Genomic DNA, 27574 nt, shown 5'->3' on the forward strand with positions numbered 1-27574 from the left:
CATGGTAAAAATAAAAACATCTTCTGCAATAGCATGAACTGAAATATCTCATTTTAATCTCAGCCAGCTCAGATATTTTAAATAAATTAAATATGAGAAGGATATGATGGAAGGTTTGTTTTATTTAAAATTCTTGTTTACCAACGGCAGGATTCACAAACATATCAGAAGCACTTGCATTCATGCCAAGGGAAAATTGAGGTTCTTTTGAAATGCAGAAATCAATGGAAATAGTAAGCTTCCCCCCGCTTTCCCCACCCCAGCCTAGCCAAGTGCAACTAAATGTCTGGTTCATTCCCAGTTGTTATACTGGCCAGTTGGGACTACTGGCAGCGCGTGTAAATGTTCATTCTCCCCTAGGTCAAAGAGACCTAATAGAGGACTGAGCTACTAAGTCCAGCTACTAAGTCCAGCCCTGGGTGACTATGGACAACCACTTTGCACTGATAATTTTTTTTTTTTTAAACTTTTGTTGTAAAACTAGTTAGCATTTTTGTCTTCACTATTATTGTGAGACTCTACCAGAACCTCCATCCTCTTATGGTTAGAAGCTTTCTTCTAATTTCCAGTGTAAATCAGTTTATCCCCATTTATTCTTGTACCCTTTTAGTCCTGCCACTTAAAATAGCTCTTTTCCCTTCTCAGTGATGTATTTATTCTTTCACTAAGGTGGCTTTTAGCAACTTTTGTGCCCTCTTTTCTTCTGCTGTATTGATAACTCCTTGGTCACAGTCAAGGATCAGGACCAGGGTGTTCAAGCTCTTTTCAAACGTGTTCATTTCCCTTCACATGCATCTGAACAATTTGCTTCCACCTTGTAGGATCCGGATGAGTACAATAAGATACTTCTAACCATGATAAAACTGTGTTACTTATTCTGATAAACTATATGGTCTATCCCACTGGAGCGGCTTTGTAGTGATAATACTCTGGAATTCACTTTAAATACAATCAATAATGCAGCAGTCTGTAAACAAAGATAAGTTGGAAAACCTGTCTCACAAATGAAGTGACCGTGTTCTAAAAGAAAAACTTAGGTGTGATGACCCTTCCATGTCTCCATCACTGAAAACATGGACAGCTGCATTCTATCTATATGCTGATAATATGCCAATCACTAGGCACCAAAGCAATTTGAGTCCTGTTGTTAACACTGACAACAAAAAACTCCTTCCTACTTGCACCTTTTAATCCACACAAATAAACAAATGAATTATTATTTCATGCCTTTCTTTTAGAATTATAAAGTTATTATTTAGCGAGTCTGGAAAGTAACAGTAGTAAAACTACACGCTCACTGCAGTATCACTATGATACCAAAGCAGCACATGCAAAAATACATACAGGTCTTGGCTTTGTAAAAAGCATCTAAAGACTTTGTGCAGAATCAATGGAAAATTATAGAAAACATGTACGGAAAACTTGTACAGTGGGAAGTTCTACTTTAGTAGACTCTTCTTCACTAGATATTTCACATATCCTTTCCCAAGTCATAGCTTTTCTATTTATCACGAATAGAGCCAATACACATACATTCAATTCCCAGCATTCTTCCTCTCCTTCTGGTGATCCCCTTTAAGGACAAGACTGACCACTGCACTCCCATGTGCGAATGAATTGCAGGATCTGTCCTGCCTCCTTAAAAAACAAACTAAACACTTCTCTGGGTTAGTTATAGTAACGTTTTATCAGCAAGCTTCCAATTTACTGTCTCCCATCTAGTTCATTTTACACAATTCATAAAATATGCTGCTATTGTTTATCCTGCTATACTGCATTCCTTCCTTCATCTTTTCCTAGTGTCGATTAACCTTGTCTGCCTATGTCCTTAAACCAACGTGGCTACAACCTATACCCCTATTTTTCTTCTGTTATTTTTCTACACTGTACAATAATTATCCCTCTTTATTCCTTTCTGCTCATATTACAGGTCATCTTTATCTGTATGCTACATGTTCTCCAGCACTTTTCAGTGCTCCCCCTCACCCTCCATTTCCCTTTTCATCTTTCTATCAACTAAATAGTCTCTGATAGGAAGGAGCAGGAGACATTGCACATGGCAGCTTTTGGAGTACCGTTTAAGGTCACAGAGGATCGAAGAACTCCAGCATCACCACATCAGTGGCCCTACTCGTCATTCACTTAAGCAAACGCTTCTGTTTTGGTCGAAGAAAAGTAATAACGAATACAACAACTAATTATAACAGCAGTCTAACTTGCACATAATCTTCCCTCTGTTTTGTGATCTACACCTGTCGGTTTAGTATGGGCAAGGCATCATCAATTCTGATTACATTCAGAATCAAATCTGCCTCCTCAGAGGGAACTGAATCACTTGGATTTGAAATAGGCTTTAAACTATCATAAATATAGGGAGCCCATAAATAAACGGAGCCACATGAGTGAAAGTAAAAATGAAAAATGTCTCTCCATGGTTGGGTAGAAAAGTGCCCTTTCCATTAACATAACAGAACTAATGTTTCTTTTGTTCATAAGGAAACATTCAGAATTGAAAAATATAAATATGTCTCTAACTTTTCATTCTTTTTGAAAGAAGCAAAATGGAAGGGTTGACATGTCATTTGCTGACATTTTGGCATAAGCCTATTGAAATTCATTTTGACCACTGATTCTCAAATATAGTAACTAACCACTCTTGAAAAACGAATTTTCGAAGTAAACAGTGGAGATTACTGTTATTTAGCTCTTAAACAATCTAGACTTTTTTTTTTAATACACCAAGAGACTTCAGCAGAAAAAACTTTCCTCAAAAGTTCAATCAGTTCTACTTGCCAAAGTCTTTGAATACTGCATGCAGACTTAGATTCCAGGTATAAATGACACCTCACTTTTCCCCACTAGTACAGAGCAACAAGTCAGCTCTCACAAAGCCCCGATTATGTGGAAAATGGCTCATTCCAACATTGTCCAAAGGACTCAACTGACTATTCTAAAAAAAACAACCCCAAAATAATGACACGCATGGCAGCACTCCCAGAAGTTGACTCCCAAAGCTCATTTTTGCTAGACACATGCACATGGCTCTTTGTTATTGCCTGTGCTTCAATAAGAAATATTTGATGGCTCTGACATGACAGCTAAATTCAAAGAGAAGTTTTCTTCCTGGACACCATAAGATCATTTTTATCTTTTACTCAGGCTGCTCAGATAAGATATCTGTTTGTCTTGACTTTATGCCTGACTTCAAGAGTTCAACTGAGCTATAAGCACGGCAGACAGACAAAAAAAAACCCCCAAGCACAGTAAATGTGTTCAGAATGGGTACTAAATACTTTTGAAAGCAATGCTCCCATGTGAGAATATTGCAACAGATGTTTATCATGAGCTACTGCAAGAGTTAATCCAACTCTGAGCTGGATTAACTGTTTGCCTCTGGAAATAGGCTTTTCTCAGCATGTACTCTACAGAGAGCAATGGGATGTGCCAGAACTGCTAGCAACAAGCAGTTAACTGAATGAGGACAAATACATAAAAATGCACAAATAGAGCCTGGTTTTGGCCCACAAAAATCATGAAAACACGTGCATATGTAGGTCATTCAAATGATTTACATGAAGCCTCTGTTGACATATTAGTCATTGAAGGGGGTACCTATAGATTGTGCCGCATTAAATTTTTGTGCAATTCAGCAAGCTATAGTAAACTTAAGGAGCAGGGTGGACACCCGATCCTTGCTCTTTCGTTTCAGAGTATGATGCTAGTGTGTTACAATGGAAATTGGAAATTATTTCCAACATGAAAAAACCTCAAAGATAGGAAGGCAAAAAAACCAAACAAACTATGGTTCAGATGGGATAAAAGTCATTTTCAATAGTAATTTAATACTTTGTATAAATATCAAAGTATTTCAAAGCAAAAATAATAGTGTTTAAAGTCCTAGTTTCCATGGAAGTGCCTTCAGGCTACCATAAAATCTCCACAAAACAAAAAACCCAAACAAAAACACACACAAACATAAAAGCACCGAAAGTTATGAACCCTCCATTTTCCCCCTTATTTTAATTTGCAGCAAATAATTTTACAGCAGTTTTGTCATTGTTCCACTAACCTGTAACAGACGTACATCTGTGTCAGCAAAACAGGGAAAGTGCAATTTAAGGCCCAATTAAAGCCCAATCATCTATGGTGATCAGTGCACAGAGCAAAACCTTTACATGGAGATTTTCCCCTCCCTAAAGAAAATGAGACAATTGCTCAACCACTTTTACAAAACACACCTCTGGCACTGGTTCACACGAATTATTGGAATGCTTATTGGAAAATGCTTTAGCACGTGTGGGCCAAAGGGAAGAGTGGAGAGATTAATGTAGGATGCATGTCATTTCTCCTCTGTTCCTGAGACATTAAGGATAATAGAGAGTACAGCCCTTTTAGAGAGTCCCCTTGGGGCACGATTTGGCAGTGTGCTTCGAACAAAATCTACTGCTGGAGACCAGCGATCATGTCAACACATGTGACTTCTTGATGCATGGCTCTGGCTTGGTGTGGCTCTCAACTGATCCACCACATCTTAGAACAGGGGTGGGCAAAATGCAGCCTGCCAGGCCACTCTATCCAGCCCACGGGGCCCCTAAAAAATTTAGAAAATTGATATTTATCTGCCCCTGGCTGTGTATCATGTGGCCCTCGATGGCTTGCCAAAACTCAGTAAGCAGCCCTCTGCCCAAAATAATTGCCTGCCCTGTCTTAGAACATCAGTTACATCAGGTGAAAACTCTCTAGTTAAGTCCATGGGGACACAGGGCAAAAGCCACCCTCCTTTCTGCATTTGGGACAGCATTAGGAGGCTCTTTACAGTGAAATCCCTCTGGAAGTTTTTCCTTGGAACCTTTTCCGCAATATTGGATTGGACTACATAGGACTACATTTTTCCAACAACAACAACAAAAAGACTCACACTATAGAAGGTAAATTTGTCCTGTATATGCTTTAGTTATTTTTGTTAAGCAGCTCAACAAACAAACAAAACATTTCAGGAACTCTCATAACTATGCAGCGTAGCTGCAGCTATCTATCATCTATTAAATATTCTCAGTTACTATTCTTAGTAGCATTTCTAATCAACAACAGCAAAAGGCAAAAATTACCAGCTCTTCAGTGCTTCATAACATAAATGCTCTTCAACCAAGAATACCTTTACAAATATTCTTCATAAGCTGAGAGGATATAGGAGCACATGGCTACACACTAGAAACATCTTCTGCCAGACCTTATTTATCTGTATTAAAATATTGCTGGAACAACCACATTAGCATTCCTAATTTGTTTATAACTATGGTGATGATGTTAAAATCGTCAATAGCAACTTCATATATATATATAAAGAAAAGAAAATGCAGATGGATTGATTTAAAATGAAGAAATACCAGGAATCTTAGTCATGATTTAAAGCAGCCAGCTGGAATTCTTCATTCAAGTAACCAGTTTTAACAAAAAATGGAAAACCAAGCTGTTTTCCTAAATAAAGCCTGATTCTCATTGGCTGGTATAATTCAATATTGCTTCTCACTGGCTAAGTACAGATGTTCAAAAAGCCTGAGGCAGAATCTATCAGACTTACACAGGTTTCTCTAAGTGGTATAAGTTAGTTCGGGAGCAAACAGAACATGCATTCACCCTTTGGTGAGGGGAGCACTTGGGCTGCCTGTACTGGCCAAGGTTGGGGACATTCCTGCACGCCTCCCAGTGGGCTTTCCAGGCTGCGAGAGACTGCAGAGCTCAGTCAAGCACAGCCGAGCAGCTGGGCCACCCCTGGTTGGCTGCCAGGCACAGGGGAGCATGCCTCCTCCCTCTCCCTTGTCATCAGCAACAGGGTCGGTCAACTGCAGGTAGGTCACCCATCCCCTGCAGCCCAGGCATGTTCCCTGCGGCTATGCCTGTTCGCAGGGGGCATGAGAAGCTTTGTGTGGGCTCCCACACACCCACTCAGGGTCCCCCAAACCCCCCATAAGTGGGCACAGTCCCAGGGAGCCTGGCTGAGTACCCCCTCCCCCGTCATGATCAGGAACTGTGCTGATTCAGCTCTGTGAGAGCTCAGATATGGGACCGGGTGGGTGCTTGGCCGCACCAGCTCATTGCAGGGCGAGTGGTAGCACACCTCCCTGTGAGGGGGGTAACGGGAGGCCAAAAAGGCACCTGGGATGCCCGAGGACAGCAGCCTAACATGTAGTGATAAGGGATCTAGTGCAGAAGTTTGATGCACCACTCCAACCTAAACCGATTACGTTTGAGTGCACATCGATCCAGGTCTATCTTTAAACCAATCTCTGTGCGCTGAACTTTCATATCGTTAAAGGTTTAGACTGATTTCTGGGCACTTATACTAGTAAAAGTATAATACCTGCACCTGGCCCCTAAGAAAAGGGATATATTATCTATACAAGTTATTTTTTTTTTATATGTTAAAAACGGTAAGGAGTGCGCATTTTTAATGTGCTAGGTGGTGATTACTTTTTGTTTGATTGGGTTTTTTTACTCGTGAGTTGTATCAAACTCGAAGTTGGATGGAAACTGAAATTCAATTAAATTGCACAAAAACATCCTTTTAAAAGCGATTTTAAAAATAACTATAAATTATTGATTATATAAATCTACCTTAATGGAGTTTGCATTCAAAACTGATTTATCAAACAGAGGAAATAATACCCATAGTTTATCAAGTGAAACATGTATTCCTGGTTATCATACCTTTCAAGTTATTAAAATTAGTAGTTTCCACCGTTAACGTCTAATCACTTTTTCAACATTAAATGAACTAGATAAATTAGCTGAAAAATAGAAAAAAATCTCTGTACCTATAGAAGGCATCTGATGCCTAAAACCACTTCTAATTATTCTAGTTCTACATGCTTAATTTGCGACTTCTACCAGATGAACTTTCTTTAAAACTTTGGCAATAAATGTATATTACTTTAATATTATCTTTCTAATCTAATATTTTACTTAGTAAAGTTAAGCCTTCACACAGACTATTTGAAGAGTGTAGTTTTCAAAAGAAGATTGCTTCTAATTTTTTTTAAGTTTATGATTTAAAAAAAAATGTTGAAGTCACAATAAAAATACAGCACCACAAGACAACAGAGAATCCACTCATGAACAACAGTATAGCACTTAATGGTTAGCATCTCAAAGTGTCTCAGAAACATTAAATAAGCCTTAAAACCTTGTGTACTATGTGTATTCCTGTGCTACAAATGGGAAAGAATGAAGCGGAGAAAGATTAAAAGATTTGCCTAAATCAATGGCAGACCTGAAAATTTAACTAAAGCTCTGACATTTCCCCCCATATTTTTAGCTATCAGACTAAAATGCTTCTCTCATAGTATATGACAATACTTTTCTATAATGATAACTACATGTAGCAAATAAGCTTATGTCTTGACAAATCAAATACTTTAATAATTTGCAAATATCAATAAAATAACAATTTGCAATAAAGCTGCCTGTCAACAGTCAATAGAATACTAAACTAAATATATGAATACGGATTTCTTACTACATCCTTTCATCATGATAGACTGCTGATAATGTTAATTTGATTTCAGTTTCTAAAAATCTCTAAATAAACCAGGCAAGGCCAAATATGGCCACCCTTTCATTGGAGTGAATCTTGCTTTACGAGTCGCCTCATTGATTTCCCCATGAATAAACATGGTGGTATCTGACTCATTATCTAGCAATGTCCACCTATATTTACCAGTTCCAAATCAAATAATCGAAGCTATTTTGGGAAACGCTTTTCAGCGTTCAAACTGATACTTTTCCATTTAGCTTTACTCTGCTTACATACGGAAAAGTAATTGTTTCCTCCTTAGTTACTATGATTGCAGCAGAAAGCAGAACATAAATGAAAAAGACAAGTCAATAAGCATATATTAATGGTGTGCTGGATAGGAACAACATACCCAATTTATTAGGGAACATTAATTACAAAATTAAAAAAACAGCAAAAGGATGAGGATCTTAAGCAAAGAATCGGGGAATTAAGTTTCTACTTGCAACTTTAAATCTATTCCTTCAGCCTCCGTGGACATGGACATCCCATCGCTGACCTCAGAATAACTGTTCTTAGAACAGAATTTTAAAAATCAACTTGAACGTGAAAGTGTGCAACCAAAAGTCAGCAGACTGGTCTGTGCTACGTATGGTCTATACAGGGACTACAGATTCTTACCCGATTACCTGAATTAGCTTTTATGACCCTTTTATCCCTAAGGGAGTGCTGCTTTTGTCCCCTTCACCCACTTGGCCTCTCTCAGCACTGCCCTCTCTCCTTTCTTCTCCCCTTCCCATCCCCTTCTCTGTCTTTTCTATTTAAAATCACTCCATCTGCTCTCTGCATGCCCTTTCATAGCATCTGATGCAGGGATTTCTTTGTCACAGGTTACCTCTATAATGCCAGAAATCGATGGAGCACAGTGATGTCAAATTTAGGGAGGTTTCAGAGCAGTCATAGGTGAAGGCTCCACATTGTTTCAGACATGCGCAATTGTGACTTGCCGCTGGAGGGCCTGGCAAGCAGGAGACAGCAGCCAGGTAGGAGGATGGGAGGCAAGCTTGTAGCTCAGAAGAAGCTTCCCCGGGGCTCTCTGAAAGCGAGGCCGCAGCTCTGCGCTGAGAGCAGGGCTTAAGCCCCGGAGGCTCAAGTGAGACCAGAGAGCTGCGGGTAAGCTGCTCGGTCTCTGGTCTCGCCAGGCCATGGCAGCTGTGCGCTAACAAGCACGGAGGTACCATGAGTCAGCAAGACTAGACTAGACTAGACCACCCCAAGAAAGCAGCTTCCCCCAGATGCTCTGGTCTTGACGAAACAGGTGCTAGTGCAGAGCCACAGCTTAGCTGCCCCAGAACCCCAGAGCTTCCCTGGGGCTCTCGGGTCTCACTGATGTTGAGTGTGCCAGCAGCGAGATCTTGCGACCGGGGGAAGCAGGCTTTCCCAGCTCCATGGTTTCTGCAGTTAAGCCACTCAGGAGTCACTCTCAGTGGGAAGGAGTGGTGGGGGGGGAGCAGTAGAGTGAGAATGGGTAGAGTGGCTGGGAGCTGTGAACCTTGGGATGACGGAGGAATGAAAGTAAAGTGTTTTACTGCCCCAATCATTCAAACAATATCCTGGAAGGGCATGGGGAAAACATTTCCAAGATAAACTTCTTTTTGAGTGGCTTATCTTTAAAATGTTTAGAGGATACTAGATGAATGCTTCTGTTCTAAGTGCTTGCATGTCGGTTTTCAGATAACCCATGACAAAGCCCTGAGAGGCTGTTCATGAAAGCTTATGAATCTCCGATTCAGTTAAAGCTGCACCCAGTGGCATAACAAGCCAAGCTGGCACTGGGGCAAGCCTTGCAGGAGCAGAGGTCACATGAGAGTGAGGGGTGGGGGTGCGGGCAGAAGGCAGGGTGTGGAGTGGAGGCACAGGTCTCGAGACATGGGGGTGAGTAGGCATGGGTCCAAAGGCAGGGGACTTTGAAACAGTCCTGGCTGAACTGCTGCCGCTGTCCATGCTCTGCTGCCTGGCACTGTTGCTCTTACAGCAAAAGCAGCTGAGAACTGTTTTGAAGTTTCTGGCCTGGCAATGATGCTAGGATGTGGAATCTGCACGGATTAGGGTGATCCTGGCATGCCGCCTCGGTGCCCATCTTGCTTATGCCTAGTTCTGGGAGTACCTCTTCCCTGCCTTCTCTCTGACTTCAGACTAACAAGTCCAACTACCTCTCTCTACCTCTACTGTGTGTGGATTATGCTATACCCTTTAATGATATAATTCATACTATGTTTCTCAAATTATACAATATAAGCACACTTGGTTTGAGTTCTCAGATAACGCACATCAGTATAGGCTGTCCATGCATCACACCAAATCTCCACTATAACGCTGTATCATTTAATTAATCAGAGGTACCATTTAAAGAGCTATTTATTGTGCACCTTTCAGAAAAATGATTTCCACAAACAGTAAAGAATATCCCTACTACATGCTACATCCCCCACAATTTGCATGTTACAACAACATCCAAAGACTTCAGTCAGGCTCAGAGGCCTCATGCACCGTATAAACATGTATGAAAATATTGTCCCTGCCCCGCAAAAACTTACAATCAAAAAAGGAGAGGTGGCATATGAAGATTGGGAGTTGAGAGCTCTAATCATTATCAAGGCCCATCCTGGCCTATTTTACCTCTGATTCAAACAAATACCTTCATACCTTTTCCTGATGAGCCCCTCACACTTAAGAGAAGCTCCTCGAACATCCTCAAAGCCACTTGCTTGTTTTCCTTTAAATCCATCTGGAAAGCTTTACATTGTTTTAGTACTTACAAGAAACTTGACAGCACCTACACTCCTAGTGTGTAGAGACCAGTGCCCATCACAGTAACCAGTATTCTGCCATTGTTTCCCTGTGCTCCCCCCATCCATTTCTTTCCATCTGCTGTTTCTTGTCTGACATTGTAAGCTTGGAAACTACAGTCTTCTTTGCTTTGTTTGTATAGCACCATGCATAATGGGAATCCTTGTCTGTGACTAGGGCTTCTATGTGCTATCAAAATATAAACAAATAAAGAATTGATGATTATAATAATGAATAATGTAGATACTGGTATCAGAAGCGGACTGACCAAGTTCATCGATGACACCAAACTTTGGGGTAGAGCGTCCATACCGGAGGATAGGCTGGTGATCCAGGCCAGCCTCAACAGACTCAGAAAGTGGGTGGATGAAAACCTGATGGTGTTCAACATTGAAAAATGCAAGGTACTCCACCTTGGGGAAAAAAACCTGCAGCACGCTTATAGGCTTGGCAGTGCTACGCTTGCTAGCACCACGGCCAAAAGGGACTTGGGGGTCATGACTGACCACAATATAATATGAGCCACCAATGTGATGTTGCAGCTGGTAAAGCGAGCAAAACTCTGGCTTGCATCCATAGATGCTTCTCAAGCAAATCCCAGGATGTCATCTTCCCGATGTACTCGGCCTTGGTGAGGCCGCAGCTGGAGTACTGCATCCAATTCTGGGCTCCACAACTTGAAAAGGATGTGGAAAAGCTTGAGAGAGTCCAGAGGAGAGCTACACGCATGGACAGGGGGCAGGAGAACAGGCCCTATGGTGACAGGCTGCGAGCCATGGGACTCTTCAGCCTGGAAGAGCACAGGTTCAGGGGGGACCTGGTGGATGCCTATAAGTATATAAGGGGCGTGCATCAGCAGAGCGCCAAAAGGGACAACAAGGTCAAATAGTCACAAATTCCATTTCAGGCTGGACATAAGGAAAATCTTCTTAACCGTTTAATCCCCCAAGTCCTGGAATAGACTCCCTCCAGAGGTGGTGCAAGCACCTACTCTGGACTCTTTTAAGAACCATTTCAGTGTTTATCTTGCTAGGATCCTTTGACCCCAGCTGACTTCCTGCCCCTGGGGCAGGGGGTGGACTCGATGATCTTCCTAATGTCTATGAAATCTATGAAATAAGTGAAGCAAGTATGTGTGTGCATATTTACTGTTTTATATATTATAAAGAATAAAGAAAATTATACTAAACCCTATGTACTTGAAAACCTAGTAGTCCTTAAGTAGTAGACTGAGAATTCATGCCATGCAAAGACGGGGCACAAGAAGGTATAAGCCGTGTTGATAAATTCCATATCCTGGAACTATCTGGCTTGACCTCACTGGAATGCCTTTCCCTGAACACTTTAGGTGACACCCAGAAAGATTTCCTCCTCCAGGTTAGGTACAGATATTCAAAAAGCCCAAGACAGATTCAAACAAACTTTTGCAGGTTTCTCTAAGTGAACTAGGTTAGTTCAGTAGTGAACAGAACACAAGTTTGCCCTTTGATGGGAGGAGGGAGGGATACTCAGGCTGCCTGCACTGGCCAAGGCCAGCAGGTTGGGGGTGCTTTTGCACACCTCCAAGCACTACCAAGCAGCCAGGCCACCCCTGACTGCTTGCCAGGCACATGGACCCCCTCCCCTGCCAGTCCTCTATCAGCCACAGGCATCTGTCAGCTGTAGACACGCAATGGAGGGAGCTGCACATCCTGCTCCCTGGTTCTGCATTCATTCGCATGGGGTGTAGAGGTCCCTGGGTGGGATCCAGGGACCCCCATCCCCCCCACAAGTGGGCACGGACTAAGGGGGAACAAGTGGGCTAGAGGGGACAAGCTAGCACCCCTCCTCACCCTGTCATAGTCAGGTATGGAGCTGACTCTGCTCTATGAGAGCACAGGGGTGGGACCAGCTGGGTGCTCAGCCAGAGTAGCCGAGCATGGGCCATGTTCCAGCACAATTCCCTATGAGGAGGGATTAGCAGGAGCCCACAAAGGACCCTGGGATGCCAGAGGACAGCAAACTAACTAGATTCAATATCAATCTAGGACTTAGACCGGTTCTGCCCTGAACTTCTGTATGGTTATGGGTTTAGCTCAAATTCTGATTCCTTAGTGAGGATTATGTATAACATACATACCTAGCCCCAATTTCCATGCATCAGAACAAGGCCATTTGCTCCACTGGAGCTTCACAGTTGCAGCCATTCTGCACTCCTTAGTAAGTCATCAGCTATGAATATAAGAGGTAGGGTACAGGCCAGAGGATATTCAGGAGAAGGAATTAAAGGGGAAAGGAGCAACAAAATGTTGGGAAAATTGTGAGGCCTGAGGGAGCAACTGAAATAGAAATGGTTTTCATATTGAAAAGTGCATGCATCTACTGCATAACATTTTTGACATTATGGGAAACTTATGCATAAAGATGAATAAAATACTCCCTGAACACTGGTTTTTAATTTCCTTGGCTCCCCAGTCTCCCAATGCTCTCCCCACCATCCACCCCACTATACCATTCCTGCCATAATGTTCTTGATATAATGCTCCAGCTTTCCAAATGAAGCAGACAGAAACACAAGCCCTCAAAGACAGATGTTATGTAAATTCATTTTTCATAAGCATAGTAAATTGTGACAAAAGGACCATAAAGCTCCTTGTACTACTCAAATTATTTTTCCACTTAGAAAAAACCTAACATAAAAAAATTTAATATATTACATTTTATCCTAAATTGGTAACATCTGAGATAGAGGTTGGTGATAACACTAACACATGACTGTTAAATGAAACAGGAGAATCACAAATCTTTAAAAACTTTTAACCTCAATAGTCTGTGATTGTTCTATGCATTTATAAAAATCACAGAACGTAATTACTGGCCAGGCTGTTCTAAGTTAACATGGCAACTTCCGTATTTACACATATACTTCTAAAATTAACACTGCATATATAGATGAAACTTACCAGCAAAATTAACATAAAGAAATCACAAACATCAACTAGTATCATGTATAATAGAAAGCAGTTATCTAATAACCTTGCCAGCTACAAAAAATAAAAACAAACAACCCCCTACCCTAACTCCAATTATGTCCTAGATCCTGAAAACAGTTAAGCATATGGGTACCTTTGATTGTGCGAGTACCATCTCAATCAGATCACTTGTAAATTAAATTATGCATTTGCTTAGGCCTTGATCCTACAAGGAGCTCCGTAAGAATTGAACCTCTGTGCCCATATGGAGATCATTGAATGATCTGAAGCCTAAATTATGATCCTAGTATTATAGTGGGAGACAATTACCGAGATTATACAATTGGCTGGAAATATTACTTCTAACCTATTTTTTTCTGTTCATGACTGATATTTTGGAAAAGTAAATATTAATTAGATCTTACTAGTGCCTAGTGTACCTAAGGAAAAATATACAGTATCTTTTTTTTTTTATTCATCTTATTTGGAAAGTAAAGGAAAGTGTCATAACTGCTGTTTCTTCCTCTGAACTCTTAGCATAGCAGCCATTCCTTTAGGTACATCAGATGTTCTCAATACTTAATTGAATGCTTGAGTGGGAAGAGGAGTTCAAGACATCATTACTAATGTCAAATTCGAAATCTAGACAACAACAACGTATTGCTGTGTGTGCGAGTGTGTGAGAGAGCAAATATATAACTTTATGCCAAACTAGCATGGCCTTACAGGTACCCATGTCCTGGGCAACAGCCCAGAAGGAGAAGCAAGCTTTGCAGAGTTGATATTTCCTCTCTCACACAGGTGAGCAGGAACAGCTACAGTTTTGCTCCCTTCCTCCCACAATGCACCCATCAGCATATACTGCTCCAAGTACTGAAGCGGGGCTCCAGGGGCAGAGAAGCAACCTGCTGCTTCTTCCTGGCAAAGCAGCTACTAGCCCTTTATTCACTCATTTTCCACTTGCACTAGAAATCTCCCAAACATATCATTGCTTACAGTGTTCTTTTTGATAGTCTTTGAAGAAATTCTGAAAGGACTGTTTTATGCAAGTACATAGACAAAAAGAATGCTAATGTATATTAAATACAGCCAATGTGCTAAATGTTATGGGGTTTTACCCTTTAACTAATGAAATAACTCTGTTTTCTTTGAACGCGAATGTCATCTGCTTTAACACGAAATAGAAGAAACCTGAGAGGTATTAAATAAAACATTTAATTCATAATAAATGAATGGAACAGGTGCAGCTCCTGTCATTTATTACTGTTACTTTATAAAAGGCACATCATTTTGATATTACAGGAAGGTACACTTCCACTGGACAGTTTGGTTCCCTGTTACCAGTGCACAGCTGAGACTGCATAAGAGGTTAGGATCAGTTAATCTGCAGCAGTGCAGAGTCTCTGGCTTACTTCCCACACCATGCTTATTGCAGGGGGAAGAAGTGCAGAGTCTGCTCCCACTCTGAGACGGGAATAAAAACTATAGGCCATGTCCAGACGAGCACGGCAGACCTGTCTGTGGCACTACACACTGCACGTTCAGGTATTCCCTTGCAGTGTGGGGGGCAGGGGCTTGACCCCGGGAGATCCCAGGGTAAAAAAAAAAATCCATGTGGAAAAAAGTGGGGCAGCACAGGTGGTAGCAGTGAGCACTGCCCAAAACTGGAGCCTGGCTGGCCAGAGCCACACTCCAGCTGCTGGCCAGGCTCCCAGATGCAGATGCGGCATAGCTGCAGCTTCCCCAGCTCCCAGGCAAGATGCTGGGGCCTGCAGGGCTCACCCATCCCTACCCCGCCTGGGGTAACCCGCCATGCGCCAGTGCACAGGCACTCCCCAGGGACAAGTAGTAGTGGCACAAGGTGCGCCACTGCTACTTGTCCCTGGGGAACAAAACGTCTACACTCGCAGCCATAGAGTGCCTCCGCTGCTGCGCCACATTGGCCCAAGCTATGAACCAAAGCAAAGGGTTAGGTGCAGGAAAAATTAGGCCTAGATCCACAAAGGTATTTAGACACAATTTTGAGTAATTAAGTAAAAATTAATGGACAGCTTATTAACAAGAATGTTGAGGATCCGGCCCTAAATTGCTAGGGGTAAATACCGGCTCTAAAGTATCAATGGCAAAGCTCCAAGTGATTTCAACAAAGCCACATATTTACCGCCGTTTCCTAACTTGGGCACATTAAAACCCCAGTAAGTCATGTTTTCAGTGGCTTGGAAAAGACTATCAGGCTTAGGCCCTTAATGTGGATAAGTTATATTTGGCACGTGTCATAGAAATCAATTTGTGAATGCAATGCAACTTCAGCCATTTCTTGTGTCTGGGAATATCACTGAAATGGTATGAGTGCTGACTGAATAACAAAGGATTGAGATTACATTTGCTCTAACAGAATACCCAAGTTTGAGGATACTAAATGAGTTTAAATATATGCTTTCACAGTCACCTATACTGCAAAACAAAATTAAAATGCCAGACAAAGTATGATGCTACAAAATATTTAAAATATTTCATTCCTTAAAAAATACCCATTTCAGAACTAACCTTCCTATAAGATGACAGGTCAAAAAGCATAAAGCTCATTGAAAGAACATATTTATTCATATGACATGCATGTATAATAAACACTATTAACATCATCTCGCCAGTTTACCATCCAACTCTCCAGAAAAAAATGACAAAACCAGAAATAAGGTACAAAACATAGGTGCCATATATAGCATTTGTCCTCATACTATAAAATGGACTTGCAACAAGTCAGAACAACAACAAGAAATCAAGCAAACTTTTAAAATTTCTATTCTGTTTTATTTTTATTTTTGGAGTTTGTTTCAAGTTTAAATAAAGGTAAGATGCATTCAGATAACAACAAACAAGTTAATTTCTAACAAACTGTAAATTGTTATCAGATTCTATAGAAAAAGTACACAATGTGAAACTGCAAAACCCATTTTCAACATAGCAGTTGAAGGAATTTGGTTTTCCAGCAAAGTGTCTATGTGTGGTCAAATTACAGTTTAAATTACTCTCCGCTTTAAAATATACACAGCACTAATGAATTCAGCCTTCATAAAGTTATTTTTGGTCAATTTTCTACCCCTGAAGGTGTGTGGTATTAACACTAAATAAGACGATACAATAATATCCAAATTGGGCATACAATATCTCCTCAGGACACTAGTGGAAATTGGAACCAAAGACACTATAAATAGTTGGTTTTTTTCCAAATAAAAATCACAATGGGTCCCCCCCATAAAAAGAGTTTAATTAAACCCTGTTGTTAGCCTTTCACATTTTAGTAATATATGCTCTGAACAAGGAGGAAGAAATCAGCTCCTGTTATCGTTCTGCATGGGGCTGTCCCAGTCCTGCCCTAGAGGCAAGCTCCCTGCACAAACTTCTGCTGAACAATAGCCTTTGTATATCCTCATACGGACATTTACATAAAGGGTTTCTATTCATACAACAAAGAATCCCTTTAAAAAAAAAAATCGATGCATTTCCAAACGCATGAAAAATATTTATGACCTCTGATTCACAACAATGGATCAAATCAGGATATGTCCTTTTATGCAGACAAACCTGTGCCTCAGAGTTCAGAAAAGCAGAAAATAACAGCTCAATCCTGGCACAGCTTGTGCTTATTAAATATACAAGCCACCCCCTTTTCATCCTCTTATAACACACTCGCAGCAGAACTGCCCAGCGTGGGATCAGAGGCACCCCACCCAAAGCTTTTCACATCATAAAAATGAATTCAGCCTCATTATGACAATCACAGGAGACCATTTACTGCTGATCATGTATCTGAAAGAATGAAAAGAGAAGATAAAATGATACAAACCTTGCATCCCCACCTTCAGTTTTTCTACCAGAATATGCTAGTGCTTGTGAAAATATGAAGCAAAGCGGCTCAAGACCAATCAGTGTATACAGGCATTCCAACTTAGCCAATCACAAGCACCTAACATTGGATGCTATCCAACCATATCATAGCTCATTACTCAGTCAGAAAGCAAAAGGCTGGGGGAGGGGAAATAAAAAACCCCTCTCAGAGATGGCTAATACACTATAAACTAGACAAGATTGAAAAATAAAAGCCTGCCTTAATATTCTCCACCGAGATTCTTTTTGGTACGAGATTCAGCATGCAATCTTTCACGTCCTACATGATATGTATATTACCAGTACATATAAATATTATACCCACACGCACGCGCGCGTGCGCACACACACACACACACACACACATCCACACATTTATATAAAAACTTTGGGAGGCCCTGCTGCAGTTGCATTACATACATAGAGAAAAGAACTCTCTGTACTGAAAATGAACACTGATTCCCATGTAGTGTCAGAGTCAGCAAATATTTAGGGAAGCGCATAAAGGTCAGTTTATGGAGAAAATTAAAACTTAAATCCAAATAAAATTCAGGATCAGAAGAAAGAACATAGGGGCTGCTTACCACATTTAAAAAAAAAAAAATATATATATATATATATGTATGTATCAATGTGTGGAAAACAGGTACAGATTCTAACAGATTATGCAATACATCCAACTTGGCCTTTTTTTAAAGAAAGGCATTATAGTGACAGAATGCAGTTTAGTTACCTACTACGTGGAAATTTCTAAATAATATGAAACATCTTCTTAACCAATAAGCTAAATACTAGCAACATAAGAAAAAATACCTGCATTACCAATTTTTTTTCTGGTTTTTACAAATCAGACACTACACATTCAATATTAGATCCCTTCTCCGTAAAACGTCATCCACTAATAGCTCATTCTAAAAATGAATTATTCAATACACACAGCTCCTGAATGATCAATTTTAAAACCAGAAAGCTACCAATCAGAGGAAAATTAATACAAAAGTTTATCATTTTCTTTGTGTTTCATAGTCTAATGACCACAATCTCTCACAGGTTTGGAATGAACAAAAGAATGAAAAAAACTCGAGTTTTTCTCCTTTATGATACATCCCTTCCACCTCCTTCCAAAAAAAAGTAAGTGGCAGTGGGGGGTGGGGGAGAAGACCAGAATCAAAATTACATTTGTCAAGAACTCCTACTTGAACAGGTCATATTACTCATGTGTTTACAGTGTTCTCCTAATGCAGGGTAATACATGATGAAGGTGGTATCAACAGAAAGTCTTGATGACAATTTACAGTAGAAAGCTTTTCTTTTGCAGATCAAGAAAGATATATTTCTAAGGTGCCCCAAGAGCCAAGAACTCTGTGGTGCTAGTAACTGCTGACAGGCAACCAATAACTGTGACAAATTATACATTCATGGCGTCTGCAACAATCGATAAACTGACTCACCAAATTAATAAAATATAGATCACAAAGCATACATTTTTATTAAAGAATAATTTCATGATAACCCAGTAATGTGGATGCTTCCAAGCATAAGATTAAATTACATGCTGAGCAAATCTGGCATTTTGTGATAAACTGCAAAAATAGTCTTTGCAATAGCAACTGAGGAAGAACATTGCTGACATAGTCTGTAAGTGTGTTTTATAAAGCACAAACCAAAATAACAACAACAACAAAAATCACTGAAATGGTGGTTACAGAATCCACTACCGTATCCAGTATAATAATTACTTTTAGAGTACCCTTGTTCTATAATGTACTTTTTCTAGTGCTGTGTTGATTTTCATGTTTAAAATAATTTTTTTAATTATCATCTACATAAGGGATTATTATACAGCAAATTAATTTCCAAAAGCAAATCAGACTTTTTACCAGAAATCATTACTGGGACAGATGTTTTTTCTATTCAATTTATAATGGGAATCGTTATTTAAAAACATTAAGTCAGTACCAGCCTACTACCCAATAGCAGTATATTGTCTCATAAAACTCTTGACTGGTACCAACCAAGAGCTCTGGATCCAGCAAGGTAATATAACATTTGCCTAAATTTAAAGTATACAGTAGTAGTTCCATTAAAAATCAATGGAACTACTCACTTAAGAGCCATGTTGAATCAGATTATACAATAGAGTACCTCTATAGCCAAGGACATCTCTACCTACCCTAAGGTAAATAATTTTTTTAAGCAATTGTTTCCCAAGAACTAGGGCTTTAATTACAACAAAGCAGGCTTTATTACTGATACACACACACACACACACACACACACACACACACACACTTTCATCTATCCCTCAGTCTCCTGATTTCGAATCTGCTCTTTTGACATTTGTCATAATCCAAACGTAAAATTCTAATAACTAATTTACCTGTCCCTAAAATTAAAATTTTAAACAATTAAAACATCCAAACTCCATTTATTGATATTTGCATATGATTACTAACTTTACTGAGACTTTCCTACTGCTTGGCTCTTGTTGGACCAGCTGCACCTTTCAACAGTGTTTGATACATTCATGTTATTGAAATTTTGTCATCTCTTACAAATATTTTATAGTAAAAGACTGATCATATTCTGGCCTGCAGTCCTATATTTCACAATGGCTCAAAATTGTGTTCATGCAATTGGTATTGGGTATCCTACTTGAGAAGATTTGGGGTTTCTATGACCTGGGATTTCATAGCTAGCCAAAGGATACCAGGGCCTCTCTAGTTCTTCCCTTTCATCACTATATAGTGCAGTCTTTATTCTGCAAGGCTACCATGCAACAATAAACAGAGCCCTGGTTAAATGAAAATAGCAGTTGTTGATACTACACCCATTTGAAACTGAATTCCACTCCAAGAAATGACATTTAATAATGCTTTAAATCTGGAAGCACGAACATTTTTGGAGTTATAATACCATCAGATCTTTCTATTGATATTCATTTCCTTGAGGCAAGACCCAGATTTTAATGTAAGAGTTCTGAAACATTGTTAACAAGATTTGAATAAGTTAACACAAGCATTATTTCCTCCTGGATCAATTAGAAGTTTCAGCTGATCCCAAATACGGCAACTTAAATCCTTTGAAGTGTCTTTCCATTCTGACATATTACTCCCCTTAAACGCACTGTATTAGTCTGAACTAAAGTACAGTACTGATTTCACAGCTTCTTTCTGAAGACCACTTCTTGCATTCAAATAATACAGGGGTTGTCTACCAGGGGTACCCGTATCCCTAGGGGAAATTTTGAAAGGTCCCAAGAGGTATGCAGGGGTGGGCGGGATGGAGCATTACCACCCCACATCACTGCCTCACAGGAGCAGGGCCAGGGTGGGGCGAGAACAGGGTCACCATGCCCCCGCTCGGTGCCCGGCCGCTCAGCCCCTCCAGGGGTACTCTTATGGGGGTACACTTATTGAAAAAGGTTGAAAACCCCTGAGATAATATATACAAATATTTTCATACAACACCACTTTTTGGGGACGGGGAATGGAGCAAAGATGACAACGTTAGCATCACATCCCACACTGATATGGCAGTAGCTGTTTTGTTACCATAAATCCCCAGAGATCATTCAAATCAGAAGTTATTAAAATGTTTAAAATGCTTACAATAATTACTGAAATCTTTTTTGAGTTATACTTTTCCCAAACAGACTCCAGTACTGCAAATATATAGATATGTGTTTATGTTACTCATACAAATAGCACTATTAAAGCAAGGAGTAGGTCCTTAGAACAGATTTAGGGCTAGAGCCAAATGCACTGACTGTATCTTTCTTCATTGGCATGAAATTACTTTCAGTCCAAGTGATGGAGAAACCACTGTATCTTTAGATAAACCATCACAGTGGTTAAAATGCTCACATTACAATCTGTTCTTTATTTTCAATCTTCATTTGTCTAATTCAAGATTCAAGCTCAGTAGATCTTGTAATATCTTTGCCTGGTATATTGAAGAGCCCTTTAATGATAAGAAATCTTTCTCTGTAGATACTTAAAAACTGTGAGCAAGTCACCGCAGATTTTTCTTGGTTATTAGTCAGTCAACATAAGGCAAGTTTTCTAGAGGCTGAATCATTATTGTAGTATTTTTCTGAAAAGTTTTACATTTAAAAAACATTTTAAAATTATGGATAGAAGAAGGAGGAAGAAAGGATGTAATTGTGGCCCTACTTCAACTAATGAATATTTTGCCTTTGAATTCAATACTTTCTAGGTTCCCATAATGGTTCCCCTGATGCTGCACCAAAAAGCTAATACTACTGTACCTTAAACGTACCTGTGATTTTCATTTCCAGTGGATGAAAGGGGGTTGCACACGTGTGTGTACTTATACAATTACTTTTAGAGACCTGTCAGTTAGCTAGTGTTTAAATCTTTAAAACTGTTCTACATTGATTTTGTATCATGTATTCTTTTTTTATTATTATTAGAATGGTTTGTGGTATGAGGACAAATGCATTACAGAAGTCTAAATAATTTATTAATTTTATCTACTAAAATGTAATCTCATCTGAAATATTATCAAGTTTGTCTGGAAAGATGCATCTTCCCTAAAATTATGGTATCTGGAATTAATGATGCTACTGCCCTTCAATTCTTTATTCTTTGCATCCCATATATTTTCCTGATGGCCCTTCTTGAGTTTGCCCAGGACTGATGTCAGGCTAGCTAGATTATCATAACCTGGACCATCTTGTTTGCCCTACTTAAAAACTGAAACAAAGGCTTTTCCCCCCAGTTCCTTGGTACTCTTGCAGTATTCAAAAATTGTTAAAATAAACATCAATAACTCAGAACTCCCCTGACATTTCTATTAAAAACTGTCAGGTGCAAATTATCTAGTCCTCCAGATTAAAAAATGTTTAATTTATTGGGCATAGATTTATTAATATTCGTCTCCACTGTGCTATTGCTCCTTTGTTCACACAGTCGACCAAGCAGCCAATTATGTTTAATTTGGAAGCACTCCAAAACTCCTAGTAATAAGCGGATCAAGTACAACAGAACTGTGTGGCCTCTGAGAGCTGTTACATTTATGGTGCATTTCATGTGTCAACTGCACCACAAATGGCAACATACCACATATTCAGCAAATTTATGGTGGTATAAAATGGCAAACCAGCCACAGAGATGTTCCACACACAATGCAGAACATCTTTGTGAGTTGCTTGTAAGGCACCTTAAATCGAAGGTGGCCAGATTGTCAACATTAAGAGAGGGGCAGCCCTGGCACAGCTGGTTGTCAGCATGGAGACGAGGGCACCATAAGGTATCCAACCAGGATTTTCTGGGGGTCTGCAAGGGGCCAGGCAGTGGAAATGACTGGCTCCCTCCTCACAACAAGTTCAAAGCACTTGCTAGCAGCTCTACTTGTAGTGCTGACACTGCACAACTCTACATGTGCTAGGCAGGAGTCCATCATCTCCCCCTGCACAGTAAGGTCAAATCCAGAGGGGTGCATGGCTTTTAATTAGCTGCTACAGGTAATGATCTCAGGCTCCACTTGCACTGAGAAGTAGATGGGGTGCAACTGGTATCTGATCCCTGTTCAGATCTGTGTGGCATGGAAAGACTCATGATTGTTTGGATTGATGACAATCGCACCACTAAATTAATTTCTGCTAGAGGCCTGTAAGTCTGAGTTGTTCTCCCTTAGCAACATTGTTCACCGGACACAAAATGTAAAAAAAACACAACTCCTATATTATGAGCCTCAAATAGACCTACCACTGGATATTACTGCTCTTCCTCATACTCTTTGCTCTTCAGGATAACGTCAATGACCAGAAATCTACAAGTTATGTCTTGTAATTCACAATTTGCTTCTGATCCGACCCTGGTCAGATTCCTGAATCTGTAGAGTCCTGTTGATTTTAGTGGGCCTGTGAACAGATGCAGGGGTCCGTGACACTGAATATTTTCCAGGGATTAATGTTCTACATTATCTATCTAGACATATGAGTTTCATTATGGGACCTAAACAATATTTGTATTCATAGTTTGAACAGCATATTTATATTGTTCCATAAATAACAAAATAACTCAGATACTTTATGCACAAAATTCAGAGTAATGCAGTCCACTTCTTCCTGGTATTATTAGTACCATGACACTGGAAGCTACAATCAAGGATTAGGCTCCCCACTGTGCCAGTTTCTACACCCATACTCTTAGGAAAAAGACTGCCCCTCTTTATAAAGTCGCACAAAAAACCCAATCTCTTATAATGTCACAAGACAAGAAACCTCACAAATAAATAGGGTAAGAGCACAAGGTAACAGTAAGACAATTATGATTAATATAGAAAGCAAGAAAGAAGATCTCATGATCCCTGCTTTACAGTCCTTTGGGAATAAAAACAATCTTAAAAGAGAAAAACATACTAATGTCTTTTCACAGATTTTAAATGGCAGCAGAATTCATCTTGACAATAAATAGTCTGAAGAGCTTCTGATCTCAGGGCATGACTGCAAACATTGCTTTTAAAGTCAACAACGGATTTGTGTGGAGGCAGAATAAAGATCCATCTTTATTCAAAGCACATGTTTCAGACAGACTATATACCCATCTACATCATTATGCAATAATGCAAGCACAGATTACTTTGCATCTTATGTCATCCTTAACGTAAGAGTTACTGTCCTTTTTTGGTTTAGGGCAGATTCATGATGTTAGTTTAAGGCCACTGTTAATATACACGTATTTACATTGAAATTAAACAGAATTGACATTATTTTTATGTTGAGCTTTTGCTACATAAAATAAAGAGGAATGGAGTACACACGTGTCCATACTCTAAGTATATTTCTACTTATGTCTAATCTAATGCCTTTGCTGATGAGATTTCATAGTCATTAGGGCTGGAAGGGACCTCAAGAGATTATCAAGTCCAGCCCCCTGCACCAGGGGCAGGAAGTCAGCTGGGGTCAAAGGATCCCAGCAGGATAAGCATCCAAACGTTCTTTGAATGAGTTCAGAATGGGTGCCTGCACCACTTCTGGAGGGAGTCTATTCCAGGCCTTTGGGGCTAGGACAGGAAAGGGGGCTCCTTATGGGGCTAGGACAGGAAAGGGGGCCTAAAAGGGTCATGGAGGAGTTTATGACCATTGGTTCTTGTTATCCCTCAGGGTGCTCTGGTGAACAGATGTTCCCCCAGTTCCTCATACACAGCCTTTACATACTTATAGGCAGCCACCAGGTCACCCTAGATTCTCTAGATAGTCTTCATTTCCTGTTTTCCCACAGCACCCACCCAAAACCAAGATGACCCCAAATCCAAGCCAAACCTCCAGTAACTAGATTCCATACCTGGAAAACAAATTTATAAATTTTCCATATATGAAACCCAACCATTGAGGGGCCATCCCAAATTAAGCCCTCTACATTCACCAGCAATCACTTTACTTTTCCAACTTTAAAGTGCAGGAAGTTATACAAAGTTCAGAAATACTAATACAGACAAGTTTTGCTGTAGTGCCAAAAGTCATTGTCTGTTTTCTTGGAATTGTACCTTCTTGCCCTCTACAAATAGGTGGCTTCAAAGTGAAACCACCAACTGAAGAATGTTTAGCTTACTAAGTGGTAAGCTTGCACCATGCCTGCCAATTTAGTGCCTCCAAAACTGTTTAGAACTAACTACTTGGCCCTCCTATAATATATCATTTCTGAATTAGAGTGTGGCATTTTATATGACAGACCTAAACAAAGGCCCAGAAGCCTGTGGCCATCTTTATCCAGAAAACCCATATTTTTGGCAATAGGTATACATCTATATTGAACTACTCAAACCTTTGGGGTATGCTGTTCACTCAGTGTGCTGTAATTGCTCTTAGAACTGCTGTTCTTAGATCCCAATCCTCAAGGGCTCTCATGAACTCCTTTAAAAGAGATCTTGTTTGATCTTTATAGGAAGACAGGTACAGGCAGAAAACTCTGACTGAAGCCTTAGCATTGACAGTGTTTCTAAAAATGATTTTGCCAGTTTACTTTTCTAGCAGAATTGTTTTCACACATTTTGAAGAATATACAGTGGAAAGCCAGTTGTGCTGTGTGCAGTAGTAAGCCTTTTGTGCATTGTTAGTGAAGTCCTGAACACTAAACCACGGTCTGTGCTTTGCAGTACAGGGATTATTCAGTTCCCAAAAAGCTGCCATCAGCAGAAACAAGTGTTGTCAGTTTTCTGGAATGCATAAGGAATTTATTCATTCAGGCCTTCTTAAAAGTACTGTGCACCACGAGAGAGATTTCTTGTAAACAAGAGGAAGTAATCAAAGAGAAGTTAAAATGCAAGCTAAGATACCCATGAAAACTGGTGAGCTTTTGCAGTACCGTCAAAATGTGGCCATAATACAGAAAAGCCCAGATCCACAGAGGTATTTAGGCATCTGTCTCCTGTATAGGAAATCAGTGGGACATGGACTAAGGCACTGGGAGTCAGATCCAGATTTGTCCTGGGGGCATGTAGGCAGAACTTCAGAGCCAAAGAGCAATTCAAAATGCCCTTGCTCCACAGTCACAAATTAAGTTGTGCTTAAATGCGTTTGGCTTCTACATCACAGACCAAAATGCTCCCTACATTTATACACTGGAGTTTCTGTGCGTGTTTAGAAATATTCCAGTTTGAACACTTGATACCCTTGACTCCCACTTTAATTCTGTTATGGTCCAGATTGGTACTGAGGATCCACCTAAACTTTGCCTGAAATTCCAAAGGGGCTTGTTCTGTTAGACCCTCCACAGCCTCTCTCCCCCACTTTCCATGAAAGTGTCCTAACCACAGGCTTCAGAATAAAGTGGGGGCACTATCCACCCTTCCTGCTGAAGCTGGGCTGCTACACCAGTAGAAATGCAAAAGGTTTGGAGCCAGGAGAAAAGCAAGCAAGAGGAAATCTTACTGTAGCCCAGTCATAATGGCACTCCACTGTAGGGGAGACTTGTGCAAAAGGTGAACTTCCCCAACCCCCAGTTGCATCGGTGACTAGGTGCTGTGGATCCCAAGTGAACAGAGGCACCTAATGTGCAGCCTGAGATAAATGACTGATGCAGACAGGCACACCCCAGTGCCTAGTTTTTTTCTGTTGGCTACCTCTAGGGGACTTGGGGCTCTTTGCATGACCTGTCAGAGGCACCTCTCTGCCCAATTTCTGTTTACGCCCTCTAAAGATTGCACTCTCTATCTGGATCGCTATTTTGGAGCTAGGTATCTCATTATTAGGGACTGGAAGTCCAGTGTAGAAGTGCTTAAGTGACCAATCCTGACCTGGCCCTTGGAGCCTATATACTTTCAGGCTAGGTACAAACAGCCAAAAAGCCCAAGGCTGAATCGATTCAGTCTTTGCAGGTTAGTCTAAGCTGCACACATTAAATTAAAACACAAGTGAAAAGACATTTTACCTTTGATTCAGGAAATGTAGCCACAGGCCTGCAGTGGCTCAGACAAGGAGATGGGGCAGGGGGGGGCAGGGCACTAGAGCGTGGCTCTGGCTGTGTTCTTCTGCCTGCTGCCTCCAAGGTCTCTGGGATTTGCAGTGATCAGCAGGACTCTGCAGGGTTTCTCATCACTTCCTCTTCCTGCTTCCAGGTGCCTCTGGGATTTGTAGTCCACAGTTGCAGCCAGCAGTAAGTTTGAAAAGGGGAAAGGGTGTCTAACCCCCTCCCTGGCTCAGCCAGGAGTTGCCTGAAGGGGGGTAGTCCTCCCCCTACAGACTGGACTGTGTCCCCAGCCAGGCTTGCCTCCCCCACCTTGTCAGCCAGCCTTCACTGCTCCAGCTAGGGAGCAGAAGGGCAGGGCCGGCCATAACACAGCCCAGCCCAGGGTTGCAAAGCATGTTGGGAGGCTATGATTTAACTTGAACTGGCAAAGGGTCTGAGACAGAAGTTTCATAAACCAGTTTCACCCAAATTAGTTAAGTCTGATACTACATTCAAAGAGATTTATCTTAAACCAGTTTCAGCCATTTTGAAATAGGTTTATGTGCACTTAACTTCTATTCTGATACAGGTCTACGCCAGTTTCGGATAACTTAAACCAGTTAATGTATAACTTCTGTCTCTAGCCTCATTGATCTAAACCAGATTTTCTAATAACGTATTACAAATGAAGATCTGACCCTGTGATTTTTCAGGGGGCCTAATTCAGCTTTGGTACAAGTAGATGTAATGCCTATAGAATTTAGTAACAACTGTACCCATTTTTATGACAGCTGAATTTGGGCCTGTGTATTCAATTTTATCTAAACAGGAAAATAACCGGAGCAGTTACTGTTGGTGTAATGAGCAGGGATCCTGGTTTTCTCTGACAAAAAAAAAATTGCAATCTCTCTGATAAAACCCCCCAAATCTGTTATTAAAATTAAAAGCCCCCTGCA

The 27574-nt window shown here is 40.4% G+C and overlaps 1 protein-coding gene across 6 annotated transcripts in view; it reads right to left on the bottom strand.

Annotated features, from left to right (window-relative positions):
- The window catches only part of CTBP1 (C-terminal binding protein 1), a 300829-nt gene that overhangs the window by 232848 nt on the left and 40407 nt on the right, over positions 1–27574 (bottom strand). Inside the window, exon 1 of one of the 6 annotated variants that reach the window (XM_019552698.1) lies at positions 17162–17183. The exons of the other annotated variants lie outside the window; for them this stretch is intronic. Coding sequence (XP_019408243.1) covers positions 17162–17168 — 7 coding nt within the window. The 5' untranslated portion in view covers positions 17169–17183. Of the gene's footprint in view, positions 1–17161; positions 17184–27574 lie in introns of those variants that run through there. 6 annotated transcript variants of the gene reach the window in all.

The sequence above is a fragment of the Crocodylus porosus genome, unplaced genomic scaffold, assembly GCF_001723895.1.
Source record: "Crocodylus porosus isolate Cpor-Errol unplaced genomic scaffold, CroPor_comp1, whole genome shotgun sequence".
Lineage (NCBI taxonomy): Eukaryota > Metazoa > Chordata > Crocodylia > Crocodylidae > Crocodylus > Crocodylus porosus.